This window comes from Melanerpes formicivorus, unplaced genomic scaffold (assembly GCF_026170545.1).
Source record: "Melanerpes formicivorus ecotype bairdi unplaced genomic scaffold, bMelFor1.0.p_v2 SCAF_22, whole genome shotgun sequence".
In the NCBI taxonomy this organism is placed as follows: Eukaryota; Metazoa; Chordata; class Aves; order Piciformes; family Picidae; genus Melanerpes; species Melanerpes formicivorus.
Window position 1 is genome coordinate 632,347 of NW_027142374.1, and position 15,122 is coordinate 647,468.

At 53.1% G+C, this 15,122-nt stretch overlaps 1 protein-coding gene across 1 annotated transcript in view; it reads left to right on the forward strand.

Annotated features, from left to right (window-relative positions):
- SLC9A6 (solute carrier family 9 member A6) overlaps positions 1-7,358 on the forward strand; it is a 43,108-nt gene extending 35,750 nt beyond the window's left edge. Inside the window, 3 exon segments of the mRNA XM_068151767.1 lie at positions 735-814; positions 1,505-1,610; positions 3,241-7,358. Of these exon segments, the coding sequence (XP_068007868.1) occupies positions 735-814; positions 1,505-1,610; positions 3,241-3,519 (465 nt within the window). The 3' untranslated portion in view covers positions 3,520-7,358.
- The last annotated feature ends 7,764 nt before the right edge of the window (positions 7,359-15,122 follow it).

Here is a 15,122-nt window from a genome sequence, read left to right on the forward strand (position 1 = left end):
AATCCAGGTTGTGGCAGGTTTGTCTGCAGCCCCAATCCAGGTTGTGGCAGGTTTGTCTGCAGCCCCAATCCAGGTTGTGGCAGGTTGCTCTGCAGCCCCAATCCAGGTTGCTCTGCTGTCCCAATCCAGGCTGTGGCAGGTTGCTGTGCTGCCCCAATCCAGGTTGTGGCAGGTTGGTCTGCAGCCCCAATCCAGATTGCTGTGCTGCCCCAATCCAGGTTGCTCTGCTGCCCCAATCCAGGTTGTGGCAGGTTGGTCTGCAGCCCCAATCCAGATTGCTGTGCTGCCCCAGTCCAGGTTGCTCTGCAGCCCCAATCCAGGTTGTGGCAGGTTGCTCTGCTGCCCCAGTCCAGGTTGCTCTGCTGCCCCAATCCAGGTTGTGGCAGGTTGCTCTGCTGCCCCAATCCAGGTTGTGGCAGGTTGCTGTGCTGCCCCAGTCCAGGCTGTGGCAGGTTGCTGTGCTGCCCCAGTCCAGGCTGTGGCAGGTTGCTGTGCTGCCCCAATCCAGGTTGTGGCAGGTTGCTCTGCTGCCCCAATCCAGGTTGCTGTGCTGCCCCAATCCAGGTTGTGGCAGGTTGCTCTGCTGCCCCAATCCAGGTTGTGGCAGGTTGCTCTGCAGCCCCAATCCAGGTTGCTCTGCAGCTCCAATCCAGGTTGTGGCAGGTTGCTGTGCTGCCCCAATCCAGGCTGTGGCAGGTTGCTGTGCTGCTGTTGAATGTGTTTCTCTCCCCCAGGGTGTCCCTGAGAGCGAGAGGAGGAGCACGAAGGCAGAAAGCGCCTGGCTCTTCCGCATGTGGTACAACTTTGATCACAAGTATCCTTGAGTGGCAGCTGGTGCCACAGCCTGTCTGCAGCTCCACTGACCCAGTTTGCTTTCCAGTCACACTGCTGAGTTTGGATTTGCACCTCTTCATGTCTGGGGTTATAGGAAATTGCCATTTTCACCTGCTGTGAGCTGGGAATGCAGCAGTAGCTCAGCTCAAAGCTGGGTTCTCCGAGGCTGGAAGCCCAGGGGTTCCTTGATTCTGGTGGTGGGAAGCCCAGGGGTCCCTTGATTCTGGTGATGGGAAGCCCAGGGGTCCCTTGATTCTGGTGATGGGAAGCACAGGGGTCCCTTGATTCTGGTGGTGGGAAGCCCAGGGGTCCCTTGATTCTGGTGGTGGGTGGGCAGGAAGGGCAGGGGGTCTTGTCATTTGAAGCCCTCTTGCTAGGTGCATGCCTCCCTTCCCTTGCAAGTGCTTTGCCATGAGTCAGTGCAGGATGATGGGACAAGTGATGCTCCTAAGCCTTTTCTCACTGGGCCTGTGTCCTGACTCATTTCCCACTGTTTGGTTCCATTCATGCCTTGCTCATCCCTGTAAGTTTTGTGCTTCCAGGGATTTGTGTTTCTTTCCTCTCTGTGATTTCCTCAAGACACTGAGTCCCTCAGCTGCTGCCTCTGCATCCCACCCCTTGTCTGGCCAGCATCACCCTATTCCCCTTTCTTCCTTAACCCTCTCTGCAGCTATCTAAAGCCTCTGTTGACACACAGTGGTCCTCCTCTGACGACCACCCTCCCGGGGTGCTGTGGACCTATCGCCCGGTGCCTGACGAGTCCACAGGCGTATGAAGTGAGTCCATCAGGGTCCTTTCTGTCCTGGTGTCGGTGCAGTTTGGAGTGTTTACAGAATCACAGCATCTGTGGGGTTGGAAGGGACCTCTGGAAATCATCTAGGCCAACCCCCCTCCTAAGGCAGGGCCACCCAGAGCGGGTTGCACAGGAACATGTCCAGGTGGGTTTGGAATCACTCCAGAGAAGGAAGACTCCACAGCCTCCCTGGAGCTCCTCAGGGAGTGTCTAATGCAGTGTTGTGATTTAAGCTTTTCCCAGAGCCCAAAGTGGAACAGGTTTAGGTTGCCTTCCCTCTCCCCTTTTCCTGTTAGGGAAAGCAAAATTAGGCAGGAGGAGAAGAGAGAGGGCAGCTTGCTAGGAAGGGGCATTTTGTCTTTGCTGGCAGCAACCCCAGGCAGTGCTACAGGCTGGGGACAGAGTGGCTGAAGAGCAGCCAGGCAGAGAGAGACCTGGGGGTACTGGTTGAAAGCAGATGAACAGAAGCCAGCAGTGTGCCCAGGGGGCCAAGAAGGCCAATGGCATCCTGGCCTGCATCAGGAACAGTGTGGCCAGCAGGAGCAGGGAGGTCATTCTGCCCTGTGCTCAGCACTGGTTAGGCCACACCTTGAGTCCTGTGTCCAGTTCTGGGCTCCTCAGTTCAGGAAGGACATTGAGACACTTGAAGGTGTCCAGAGAAGGGCAACAAAGCTGGGGAGAGGCCTTGAGCACAGCCCTGTGAGGAGAGGCTGAGGGAGCTGGGGTTGTTTAGCCTGGAGAAGAGGAGGCTCAGGGGAGACCTTCTTGCTGTGTACAACTCCCTGAAGGGAGGTTGTAGCCAGGTGGAGGTTGGTCTCTTCTCCCAGGAACCCAGCACCAGAACAAGAGGACACAGTCTCAAGCTGTGCCAGGGGAGGTTTAGGCTGGAGGTGAGGAGAAAGTTCTTCCCAGAGAGAGTTGTTAGCCGTTGGAATGTGCTGCCCAGGGAGGTGGTGGAGTCCCCATCCCTGGAAGTGTTCAAGAGGGGATTGGACTTGGCACTTGGAGCCATGGTTTAGTTAGTCATGAGGTGTTGGGTGATAGGTTGATGATCTTTGAGGTCTTTTCCAACCTTATTGATTCTGTGCTTCTAAATCTATGAAAGAACAGCCTTGAAGTGATTTGGAAGTAACAAGTTTGGCAAAATAGAAAAGGCATTTGAGGAGAAGGAGGGTTACAAAGGTATAAGGAAAAAAGGTAACTACAAATATATGCAAAACCAGATGCAGCTGGCAAAGGATTCTCTTTAGATGCAAGATGGATTCTCTTTAGATGCAAGATGGATTCTCTTTAGATGGAAGATGGATTCTCTTTAGATGCAGTCCCCTTAGGAGTCTGGAAGTGTGTGGAACAGGCCCAGCCATGTGGTTAGCAGCAGCAGGAGGTTATTGGCAAGCCGAGGGGCAGGAGAAGAGAGGGAGGCAGGAAATGATTTCCCCTTAATTAGGGTCATGGACAGGGTGTGGGAGTGGAATAGACTTTGAGCTGGGAACCCCTTTCCTCCGGGACGGGGCCAGGTCTCTGCCCATCCGAGGCTGGGTTCTTTCCAGCCCGCCCCCTCCTGGGCTGGGCTTAACCTAGCGCCCGGCGCTTTCCTCCCGCCCGTTGCCCAGAACCAGGAGCAGCTGAAGGACGACGACTCCGACCTCATTCTGAACGACGGAGACATCAGCCTGACCTACGGGGACTCCACCGGCGGCCCCGACTCGGCGGTGCCGGGCGGCACCTCGCGGCGCCTGGCGGGGAACAGCTCCTCCGAGGACGCCCTGGACCGGGAGCTGGCGTTCGGGGACCACGAACTCGTAATCCGGGGGACACGCCTGGTCCTGCCCATGGACGATTCGGAGCCGCCCTCCAGCATCCTGGACAACGCCAGGCACGGCCCCGCCTAAGGGCGCTGCCGGCTCTGACTCTCGACGCTCGGTATTTGCATCTATGATCCAGAAGTATGTGCTACCTAAAAGTCTTTAATGCATGTCGCCCCCCCACAAATGTCTAAAAGCTGTATCGATTATTATTTATATGGTGTCAGAAGAATCTCAATATTCTCTGCCAGGCACTTGTAAAAGAACAAGCTGCAAAGTGGGTTGGTTTATTTTTTGCCCCCTCCTCCCCCCCCCCCCCCCCAGTTACCAAACCGTTGTGGACTGCACTGTGTTAGGGTGGAACTGTTTTTAGCCTAAAGAGTCTTTTGCACACGGTGAGCTTCTCTTTGAAACGTGGGATTTGCTGGAGGGTGGAGTTCCCAGCGGGCTTAAGCAAAGGAGATGATTGCCCTGATCGCCCCTGGAGCCTGGGAGAGGAGGGTAGGAGCGGTGGGAGTCGCTTCCTGGCCGGGTGAGGCTTGTGCCCTTGCTTTGGTTTTGTTCTTTCCTGTGGTTTTTGGATAGCCACGTTTGAATTGGCAGCAAGAGATCTGCCTGCCAGAGCCTCTTCGCAGGGCGGTGGACAGTGATCAACTCCTTGACTTCCGTGGGAAGCTGAGCCAGGAGCTGGAGACTTTGTGCTTTTCAGTGACCCTCCTGCCCCAGCCTGGCCGACGGCAGGCACCGGCCAAAGCTGCGAGCCAGGACTGCGGCTGCCTGGCCGCTGGGGTGGGAGCTGGAGGAAGGGGATGGTTTGTACCTGGAGTCACGTTCAGGAGAAGGAGGTGAGATCCCACAGCAACTGCAGCAGGTATGCACAGGTTTTTAGGGTCGAGTCCATCATGCCAGCTTTTCCAGAAGCAGCCATCAAACCCTCAGCTTGGCGACTTGAGTTCCAGCTTCGGGGAGCGCCTGCGGCCCGGCGTGAGCCCATCTCATCTCCTGTGCTCACAGGCACTGCTGCCACAGCTGAATGTGGGGCCGTGGAGCCCAGCCAACCTCCAACACAAAGCTTTACAGCTGGACACGGACCTCTCCAGAGGGACTGAGCCATCTGGGTTGGGGAGGGACTTAAGGGGGAGTTGTCTGTCCGTCCATCCCTCCTCCTGTACAGTCAGAAAGTCATTGCACTTTTGTTTAATAGCTCCTCAGCATGCTGTGTGTGTCAAACCTCCACCCCCCCACCCCTCTCTCATCCCTCTGATCATTTAAGGAGAAACGTTTGCAAGTTGCTGGTTTCATTTTATTTGATGTTCTGTTCTTTTGTGTTATTTTAGTGTCGATTTTCTTCCTCTTTTTTCCTCATTTTCCAAGGAAGAGCACAGAACAATTTCCCCACCCCCCCTGCTAGTCTGAAATGATTTGCTCTGTAGTTACAGGCATGGTTAAAGGTGCAGTGAAATCATTAACCTTCTGGGTTTGTGGGGTTGGACCTGAAAAGGGGGGGAGGGAATCCCAGGAATTTACTGTTTGTAGCTCTGTTGCCTGTTTTAGCTGCAGTTTTGCTATCCAAACCTTTCAGGGTTACTGGTGCTTGTCCTGGGAGGGGGTTAACCCTCTCCTAGAGGGCTGAGGCAGAGGTGTTGGAAAAGAGAATAAATGGGGGGTGGGAAAAGCTGGGTGAGGCCAGCAGCTCCCAGCTGCTGTTAACTTCCCTTGCAAAGGACTCTGCCTCTCTCAGCACCCAACCCTTGAGACCTCGGAGCAGCATCCCCGTGGCAAGGAGGGGAGCACAGGGCAAGGAAGAGCACAGAACAATTAGCAGTTCCCCCCTGCTAGTCTGAAAGGATTTACTCTGTAGTTACAGGCATGGTTAAAGGTGCAATGAAATCGTTAACCTTCTGGGTTTGTGAGGTTGGGCCTGAAAAGGGGGGGAGGGAATCCCAGGAATTTGCTGTTTGTAGCTCTGTTGCCTGTTTTAGCTGCAGTTTTGCTATCCAAACCTTTGAGTGTTGCTGGTGCACTACAGGCTTGTCCTGGAGGGGGTTGGTTTAACCCTCTCCTAGAGGGCTGAGGCAGAGGTGTTGGAAAAGAGAATACATGGGGGGGTGGGGAAAAGGTGGGTGAGGCCAGGCACTCCCAGCTGCTGTTAGCTTCCCTTGCAAACGACTCTGCCTCTCTCAGCATCCAACCCTTGAGACCTCGGAGCAGCATCCCCGTGGCTGTTCTCCTCAGCACCACTGGAGAGCTGGAAGGAGCCAGGGGAAGAAAAAAAACCACCACCAATAGGGAAATTTCAAGGACGTGTGTACATTTGAGAAAAGAAATTCACACTTCTTTGTTGTTGTTTCATTTTCTCAGGTCTAAAGTAACTGTTGCCTTAAATTTACCAGTCGTGAAACTTAATGCTTTGGGCAGTTTACCCCCGAGGAAATGTTTGGGTTTGTTTGTGGTTTGGGTTTGGGTTGGGTTTGGTTTTTGTTTCCTTTCTGAACAAAATGTCTTAAGTGTTGCCATAGGACTCCTCTGGAAGTGGAAGGAGGGGGTGGGTGGGGGGGGGTGTCAGGCTGTGTTTTAATTCAGGCAGGGCATCTTCCTTGCACCGGTAAGTGGCAGTCTTGCTGTTCATGTAGCTGTTGGATTAGCATTAGCTTCTTTGTTTCCTGCTATGCAGGAATTCCATAAAGTGTGCATTTTATATGATGTCTGTAACTTAACTTCATGTGTCAAAAGAAAAAAAACACACAAAAAAGCAACCAAAAAACTACCCCCCCCCCCCCAAAACAAGGTAACTCCCTTCCCCCCACCCCCCCAACTTAGGTACCTGTCGACTTTAGCTGTGCTGCATCACTTCAGCATCCTGGGTTTTGTTTTGCCTTCTGGAAGAGGTATGGGAACTGCCTGCCTCTTGGGTTCTTTTTCCTGTCTGATCTATGAATTCAGTTTACAAAGCTGGCACTGGTGCAGCTGGAGGTGCAGAGTTGGCTCTGCTCCCCCCCCGCCAGCCCAAGGTCCCATCAGCAGGCACTGGGCGCAGGGTTCCCTCCCAGCTGTGGCGCAGCTCAGCGGCTGAGCGCTGGGAGATGGCCCGCAGCCTGAGGTTTCCCCCCAGCCTTGGTGGCATTCCTCTCTTTCTCTGACTCTTTGGCCTAGGATGATTTCTCCACTCTCTTTAAGCTTGCCAGCACATTACCCTGAGCCTCAGCTTTTGAGGCCAGTGACAGCTCAGTACACTAAAGAAATAAAAGCCAAGTTAACCGACGTTGATTTTTATAGGTTACCTGTCACCTTTTGTGATTGATCCAGCACAGAACCAGGACTGTTTGGAGTAATCTTGGGGGGATGAATGAATGAATGAATGAATGAAGTTCAGGAGTGATTTAACAAATGGCTCAGATTCCTTCTCAGTTGATTATTTCCTCCATCCTGCTGTAGCAGAAGAGCACAGGGGTGCCTGGGTTTCGGGTGCAGAGCCCCCATGGCTCCCATGTTGTTGATGGAGGGAAGGGTACCCTGAGACCTTCTGCCAAATAGGTAAGAGAGCCCCAAGGAAGCAGTTCACAGCTCCCACCATGATGCAGAGAAGGTGCCCTTCTCCTGTAAATTGAGTTTCCATGGGCTTTGCACATGAAAAAGCCTCGTTAGGTTAAAGCTCTGACTTGTCCTGGTACTGTCAATTTGTGTGGCAATGGCATTAACTCTGTAGTTGTGGTGTTTGTGCAGCTGATCTGTGATAGCTGAAGATCACTGTTGGACCTTCTGTTTACACTGGCTAAATCCTTTACTGTTGCATTGTACTGTGAAAGAAGGATTCTGGGCCTGTCAAAAGATTTCTTCTTCTCCTCCTGTTTTCCCTCTGGAATTCCTGTGTGCACCGTTTTCGTTCATTCACACAGAAATAAATCTGTAGCAAAGTGACACCCTGCTGCTTGACCTTCTCAGACCACTTTGTTCCAGGGGGTAAAGGCTGTTCAGCCTGGTGGGTGGAGGGCAGCCAGGCTGGGGTGCACACTCCTGCCTTCACTCCAGCTCCTGGGACACGACCTGGCCCTTGGAGGATCTGGCACTGGAGACGTGGATGTCGACTGAAAGCTGCAGCTGCACCTCCTGGGCTCCTCCACGACCAGCAAAACCCAGCTGGGGCAGCAGTGCTGACTGCCACATTCCTTCAAGGGAGACAGGGATCTGCTGGAGGGAGTCCAGCAAAGAGCTGCAAGGATGACTGGGGGACTTGAACATCTCTCCTGTGTAGAAAGACTGAGAGCCCTGGGGCTCTTGAGTCTGGAGAAGAGAAGGCTGAGAGGGGATCTGATCAATGTCTATCAATAGCTGAGGGGTGGGTGTCAGGATGAAGGTGCCAGGCTCTCTTTGGTGGTGCCCAGTGATAGGATAAGGAACAGTGGGTACAGACTAGAACACAGGAGGTTCCACCTCAACATGGGGAGAAACTTCTTTAGGGCGAGGGAGATGGAGCCCTGGAGCAGGCTGCCCAGAGGGGTTGTGGAGTCTCCTTCTCTGGAGCCTTTCCAAACCTGTCTGGATGTGTTCCTGTGTGACCTGCCCTAGATGATCCTGCTTTGGCAGGGGGGTTGGACTGGATGATCTCTAGAGGTCCTTTCCAACCCCTAACATTCTGTGATTCTGTGGGGTGGACCTGCATGGGTGGCATCTCTAGGGGCTGTTCAAAGTCAAGGCTGCTGAGCTTCTATGTCCTGTGCTTTTGTGGCAGTTGCAGTTGGGCTGGTGGCAGCTGCCATCCTCTGGAGGTGATCCTGCCCTCCATCTCTGCTGGCTGCACCTGGAGTTTTGGTGCTGTGTGCTGTTGGAGCAGCTGAAGAGGTTTGTTGTTCACATGCTTTACAGTCCTCCAATGCAGAGGGCACCTTGGAAACATCAGGGATCTGCTTCTGGAGAGATTTGATTCACAAAGGGCAACCTTCACCTTGCCCTTGGTATAGAAACCCATTCTTGGTAGCTCTGTATGGCTGCAGGAGGACAGCCTCTGAAAGCTTGGTGAACACACTTGTCTCCCACTCAGCAGTGACCAAAGGGACATCTGTTCTGCTTTCTGAAAGGGCTGTGGACCTGAGGTAGGGTGGTGAGACCTGAGCTCTCACCCTGGCCTTCATCAAAGCATTGCCTGCAGCCCACAGAGGTGCTGTGAGCAAGAAGGGCTTGCCCAGGGCGATGCTGGTGGTGGGTGGCCTGTGCTACTAGAAGTCACAGGAGCAGGACAAGAAACAGTGGAATAGAATAGAATAGAATAGAATAGAATAGAATAGAATAGAATAGAATAGAATAGAATAGAATAGAATAGAATAGAATAGAATAGAATAGAATAGAATAGGAATAGAATAGAATAGATCAGGTTGGAAGAGACCTTCGAGATTGTGTCCAACCTATCACCCAACACCATCTAATCAACTAACCCATGGCACCAAGCACCCCATCAAGTCTCCTCCTAAACACCTCCAGTGATGGTGACTCCACCACCTCCCCAGGCAGCCCATTCCAAAGGGCAATCACTCTTCCTAACGTCCAGCCTGGTGTTCTTACTGAAATGATGCTCATTCCACAGTGCACTCTCACACCTCAGCAGCACAGAATCAGAGTCATTCAAGTTGGAAAAGACCCTAAGGTCATCAAGTCCATCCTTCTACCCAACACCTCGATGACCATGTCTCAAAGTGCCACTTGTTTCTTGAACACCTCCAGGGATGGTGACTCCACCACCTCCCTGCCAGCCTGCTCCAGTGCCTGACCACAGAATCACAGAAACATTCAGGCTGGAAGAGACCCTCAGGTCCAACCCAGTCCAACCCAGACCCCTACTCTACAAGGTTCACCCCTAAACCATAGCCCCAGGCACCACATCCAAACCACCTTTAAACATATCCAAGCCTGGGGACTCCACCACCTCCCTGGGCAGCACATTCCAATCCCTGACCACTCTTGCTGGGAAAAAGGTTTCCTAATGCCCAGTCTCAATGACCACTCTATCAGCAAAGAAATTCTTCCTGATACCCAACCTAAACCTCCCCTGGTACAGCTTGAGGCCATTACTATCCTGTCATTAGTTCCCAGGGAGAAGAGGCCAGCACCAGCCTCACTCCAGCCTCCCTTCAGGGAGTTACAGAGAGCAACAAGGTCTCCTCTCAGCCTCCTCAGTGCCCTGACAGTTGGAATAAACACCTCTGACCCGACTGTCTGCACACCCTCCAGCCCAGCCTTGTGTCAGACTCATGCAAGAACAATTGCATGTGGCAGCTCCTTACCCTCACAAAGCCTCCACAGAAGTGCATCACAGCCCTCACAAATGAATTGTTTTGTTGCAATAAGCTTTGATTCAGGCCCTTGGGCTCACCATTGGTGCCTAGAACACAGGTGGGATCATCCCAGGGTGCAACCACCCTCTCCAGCGTGGGTGGCTGCAGGCAGGCATCCCCTGGGATGGGCTCACTGTGCTGTGCAGACAGAGTTTGGATAGGTGCTGCTCAGAGGCACTGCAACAAGTAGGCTCACCACCATCCCTGGAGGTGTTAAAAAATGTGTAGACATGGCACCTGGGGACATGGTTCAGGGGGCATGGTGGTGTTGGGTTGACAATTGGACTTGGTCTTAGAGGTCTTTTCCCACCTGTGACTCTATCTATGATTCGAAGAAGGGACAGGGCAGGTCCCTGCATAGTCTGAGGGGAGGCACTTGCACCACAGGTAGGTGCCTAGAGTCATGACTTGCCAAGTAGTGCCCCTCTGATTATTTTGGTTCATTTGGGGCTGATGAAGGGCAGCTTTCAGTCAAGCTGTCATACCACCAGGACATCTTCTCTTGGCGCTGGGATGTGGGCCAGCACGAGGTATCCACAGCCTCAGAGAAGTGACAGGGCTGTTTCTAGAGCAATCCTGTCTTCTCCTGGCCAAGGAATGGCTGAGGAGCAGTGGTTTGAAATTAGGGAGGAGATGATTTAGACTGGATGTTAGGAAGGAGTTCTTTACACTGAGGGTGGTTGAGCACTGGCACAGGTTGCCCAGGAAGGTGGTTGAGGTCCCTTCTCTGGAGATATTCAAGGTGAGGCTTGACAGGGCTCTGGGCAACCTGATCCAGTTGAGGATGCCCCTGCTCACTGCAGGGAGGTTGGACTAGATGACCTTTGGAGGTCCCTTCCAACATGAGTGATTCTATGATTCTGTGTGGCTCTCTTGACTCCATATCAGGCTGGGGAAGCCTCATTTGTCTGAGCCTAAATGTAAAAAAACCCCAACAAACTAAACCTAACCAAGCCCCCTTTTGATTCTCCTTCCTTATTCTGGCCTGCAAGGAGCTCCTGTCCTTGCTGGGTCCTCTAGATGGCAATATTGGAAAGTAATTGTCCAGCACCTCCATGCCCTTGCAGGCCCGGGCACTGCAGAGGCTGACAGCTCACCCCTGCTCCGGAGACTCTCTCCATCCCTTGCCACCTTTGCAATGCCTTAGGCACCATCCAGCTCTAGTCTTTATCTGCAGAAAGAAGAGACCCTCGTGGAATGGTTTGAGCTGGAAAAGCCCTTTCAGATCAAGCCCAACCATTCTCTAGCTCTACCAAGCCTGGTGCTGAACCACGTCCCTCAGCGCCATAGCTCTGCCTCTTCTAAACACCTCCAGGGATGGGGCTTCAACCACCTCCTTGGGCAGCCTGTGCCAGGCTTTGAGAACCCTTTCTGTGAGAAATTGTCACCTAATATCCAACCTAACCCTCCCCTGGTGCCACCTCAGTGCAGCACTGACTGCTCTCACACCCTCGAGCCCCTTTGCCCACCTTCTGGAACACCCCACAGTCTGGAGGCACTTGAGGTGAGCCTGTGCTCAGAGGCTGTCCAGCTGCCCTGCATCTTGCTTCCCCCTCAAGGCCAGCTGCTTGTTGGCTTTACTCCTTTTTTTCTTCCCCTCTTAGGGTTTTATAATCAGGAAGTTTAAGGCTGGTGGCCGCAAGCTGCTTTCAGGATCAGTTTTAGACCCTCAGAGTTCGCTGCAGACCTTGCAGGAGCTGGTGACAAGTGTGAGAGCTGGTTCAAACCCTGCACGCAGCATCAGGCTAGGCACAAACTAGAACACAGGAGGCTTCACTTGAACTTGAGGAGAAGCTGCTGTGAGGGTAGTCCTGCAGCAGGCTGCCCAGAGGGATTGTGGAGTCTCCTTCTCTGGAGGCTTTTAAAACCCACCTGGACACATTCCTGTCTGACCTTGTCTGGGCGACCCTGATTCATCAGGGTGCTGGACTCAGAGGTCCCTTCCAAACCCCCACTGTTCTGTGAGCCTGCAAGGGCACCTTCCTCTGCAGTGCTTCTCCTTCCAGGCTCCCCAGCTCTCACATGGCCTTTAAGCCTTTCCTAGCAGCAGAAGCTGCTGACATCTGCAGTGGATTTGTGGTCATGATGGTGGTTTGCACTCTTGGCAAGAGGGCTTTTGCCTCTGCTTGGCTCTCGTTCCTCACAGCCCCAGCACAGTGCTTGTCACCAGGTGTGTGGAGGAAGCATCTTGGCAAGATGTCTATGGTGAGGTGTTTACAAATCTCTGCAGGGTGGGTGTCAAGGAGAAGGGACCAGGCTCTTTTCAGTGGTGTCCTGACAAGGGGCAATGGACACAAACTGGAATACAGGAAGCTCCATCTCAACATGAAGAAAGAATTCTTTCCTGTGAGGGTGCTGGAGCCCTGGAGCAGGCTGCCCAGAGAGGTTGTGGAGTCTCCTTCTCTGGAGACTTCCAAGAGCCATCTGGATGTGTTCATGTGTGACCTGGTCTGGGTGATGCTGCTTTGGCAGGGGGTTGGACTGGATGATCTCTAGAGGTCCCTTCCCACCACCATCATCCCATGATTCTATGATTAAGCGAGGAGTTGGGGGTGAAAGCGGCTTTGGGATGCCTGTGGGCCCCGATGCGTTCTTGGAACACTAAATGGCCAAAGCATCTTTTGGCCATGTGTATCTGGGACTGGGGAATGACTGGAAGGCCAGGCAAGTAAAAGGGAGATGAAGAAGTGATGTCCTTGCTGACAATCAGAAGAAGAGCTGCCAGGCTGGTGAGAGAACCCAGAGGCAGTGTTTGTGTACTCTGTGTGTCCAGTGGGAGCGTAGCAACACTGCCCAGCATGAACACCACCTGCCCCTGCTGCCTTCCAGCTCCCCTGCTCTCCTCTGAGCCAGGGGCCCTGGGGGTGTCACTGTGCACAGGCATTGACAGCCCTCCTGGTGCCTTCAGCCATATCAACATCAGAGGCTACTTTGCACCCTGCTGGCAGGAGCAGCCCTCGAGGCAGTCTGGCTCCCAGCGCCCTGACTCCCACAGCTAAAAAGGGAGCAGCACAGCAGTGCGGTGGGGCTGATGATCCTGAAGGCTCCTGGCCCTTGGGCAAGCCTGACAAGAAGCAAGGCAAAGCCTTCATGGGTTGGCCACTGCAGAGGTGAGATGGAGTCTCCTTCTCTGGAGACTTTCAAGTCCCATCTGGATGTGTTCCTGTGTGACCTGTGCTGGATTCTCTGGTCCTGCTCTGGCAGGAGGGTTGGACTCTATGACCTGAAAGGAGGTTGTAGCCAGGTGGGGGTTGGTCTCTTCTCCCAGGCAGCCAGCACCAGAACAAGAGGACACAGTCTCAAGCTGCACCAGGGGAGGTTCAGGCTGGAGGTTAGGAAGAAATTCTTCCCAGCAAGAGAGCTTGGCCATTGGAATGTGCTGCCCAGGGAGGTGGTGGAGTCACCATCCCTGGAGGTGTTTAAGAGGAGCCTGGCTGAGGCACTTGGTGCCATGGTTTAGTTGATTAGATGGTGTTGGGTGATAGGTTGGACTTGATGATCTGTGAGGTCTTTTCCAACCTGGTTAATTCTGTATTCTGGTCCCTTCCAACCCCTAAAATCCTGGGATGTCAGGGGTGAGGCTGTGACTGGAAAGCCCAAGGCTGGGGAAAGCAGAACTCTAGTTTGTCACCACTCGGTGTTGCAGGATGATACCAAAGGTGTGCAAAGGTCTGCTCCCAGAATGGCGTTTGGGAACCAGGGGCTCTAAAGCATCTTACTTGCACAGCCTGTCTCAAGGCTCTTCCTTACTCCAGGTCTTAGACTCCATGCTGGGCACTTTAGGTTAGGTTAGGATAGTATAGGATAGGGTAGGGTAGGATAGGGTAGGGTAGAATAGAATAGAATAGAATAATAGAATAGAATAGAATAAGCCAGGTGGGAAAAGACCTTCAAGATCATCAAGTCCAACCTATCACCCAACACCATCTGATCAACTAAACCATGGCACCAAGCACCCCAGCCAGTCTCTTCCTAAACACCTCCAGTGATGATGACTCCACCACCTCCCTGGGCAGCACATTCCAATGGCTAGTCATCCTTTCTGTGAAGAGCTTCTTCCTAACATTCAGCCTAAATCTCCCCTGGCACAGCTTGAGACTGTGTCCTCTCATTCTGGTGCTTAGAGCCTTGGTCAGAGGCTACAAGGTCCTTTAATGAGTGCAGGAGACTCTGCAAGGTTCAGGACTGTGGGGTAGCAGAGGCTTGATGTTGTTGCTCAACATTTAGACACTTGTATATACAAAAGGATTTGGTCTTTATTCATTGGCCTTTCATAGGAAATGCCTCCAGCTGTTGTCCCTCGCTGGGTGCCAGCGATGCTCCAGCCCCAGGGGCTCCATATATGGCTGCAATCTCCTAACCCTTCGTGTTTCACAGAATAGTGTGGTCATCGCTACTTTTAAGGTTATGTGTGAACAGTGCTCCCTTATCCTTAAGGCATCAGCTCCCAGGAATGTGGACAAAGAGGGGAAAAGTGCCTCAATTCAAGCTGTCAGCTTTAGCCAGCCTGCCAGCGTTGCTACCTGCAGCTGCAGGGCTCCTGATTCCAGCCTGCTCGCACGGGCTGCGCAGGGAAGGCAGCGCGGTGCAGGGGATGCTTTGTGAGCAGGGAAAGCCCAACCAGCTGAGCAGCAAAGCAGCTCACAGAGGAGATGTGCTTAGGCTGAGACAGCAGCAGCCACATTTCCCCCTGCCCTTCCTCCTCCTCTAAGAAATCACAGTATCACTAAGGTTGGAAGAGACCTCAAAGATCATCGAGTCCAACCTGTCACCACAGACCTCATGACTAAACCATGGCACCAAGTGCCACATCCAATCCCCTCTTGAACCCCTCCAGGGATGGTGACTCCACCACCTCCCTGGGCAGCACATTCCAATGGCTAACAACTCTCTCTGTGAAGACCTTTCTCCTCAAGTGATACCACCACTGCAAATGCACAAGCTGTGTCCAGGCTTTGTTTTCCAGCCTGGGTCTTCAGAACTGTGCCTCCTGCTCACATGAGAATGCCCAAATGACTACAATAGGCTAAAGAATGTCCTTCATGACATTCCTTCTGCTCTGCATGGGCTGGTTTGCCAGCTGCAGCCTTGTGGCTGAGATATTTGCTGTCAATAAAATGCCTGAACTCCGGGTCAGATGCTGGCCTGCTGGAGAGAAGTCCTCACCACTTGGCACGGTTACATCTCAAACCCAGCCCCATCGCTGACTCGTTGCTTCAGCTGCAATCTGTCTGGGCTCTGATGACAGAGCTGGTAGGAGTCTGATGGCACACCTGAAATGGGTGGAAGGGTTGAGTGAAAAATTCCCCTGGAAAATAAAAAGGCTTGCATCAGCCTGGCTCTGCAGGGTGTTGCATGTGGGAT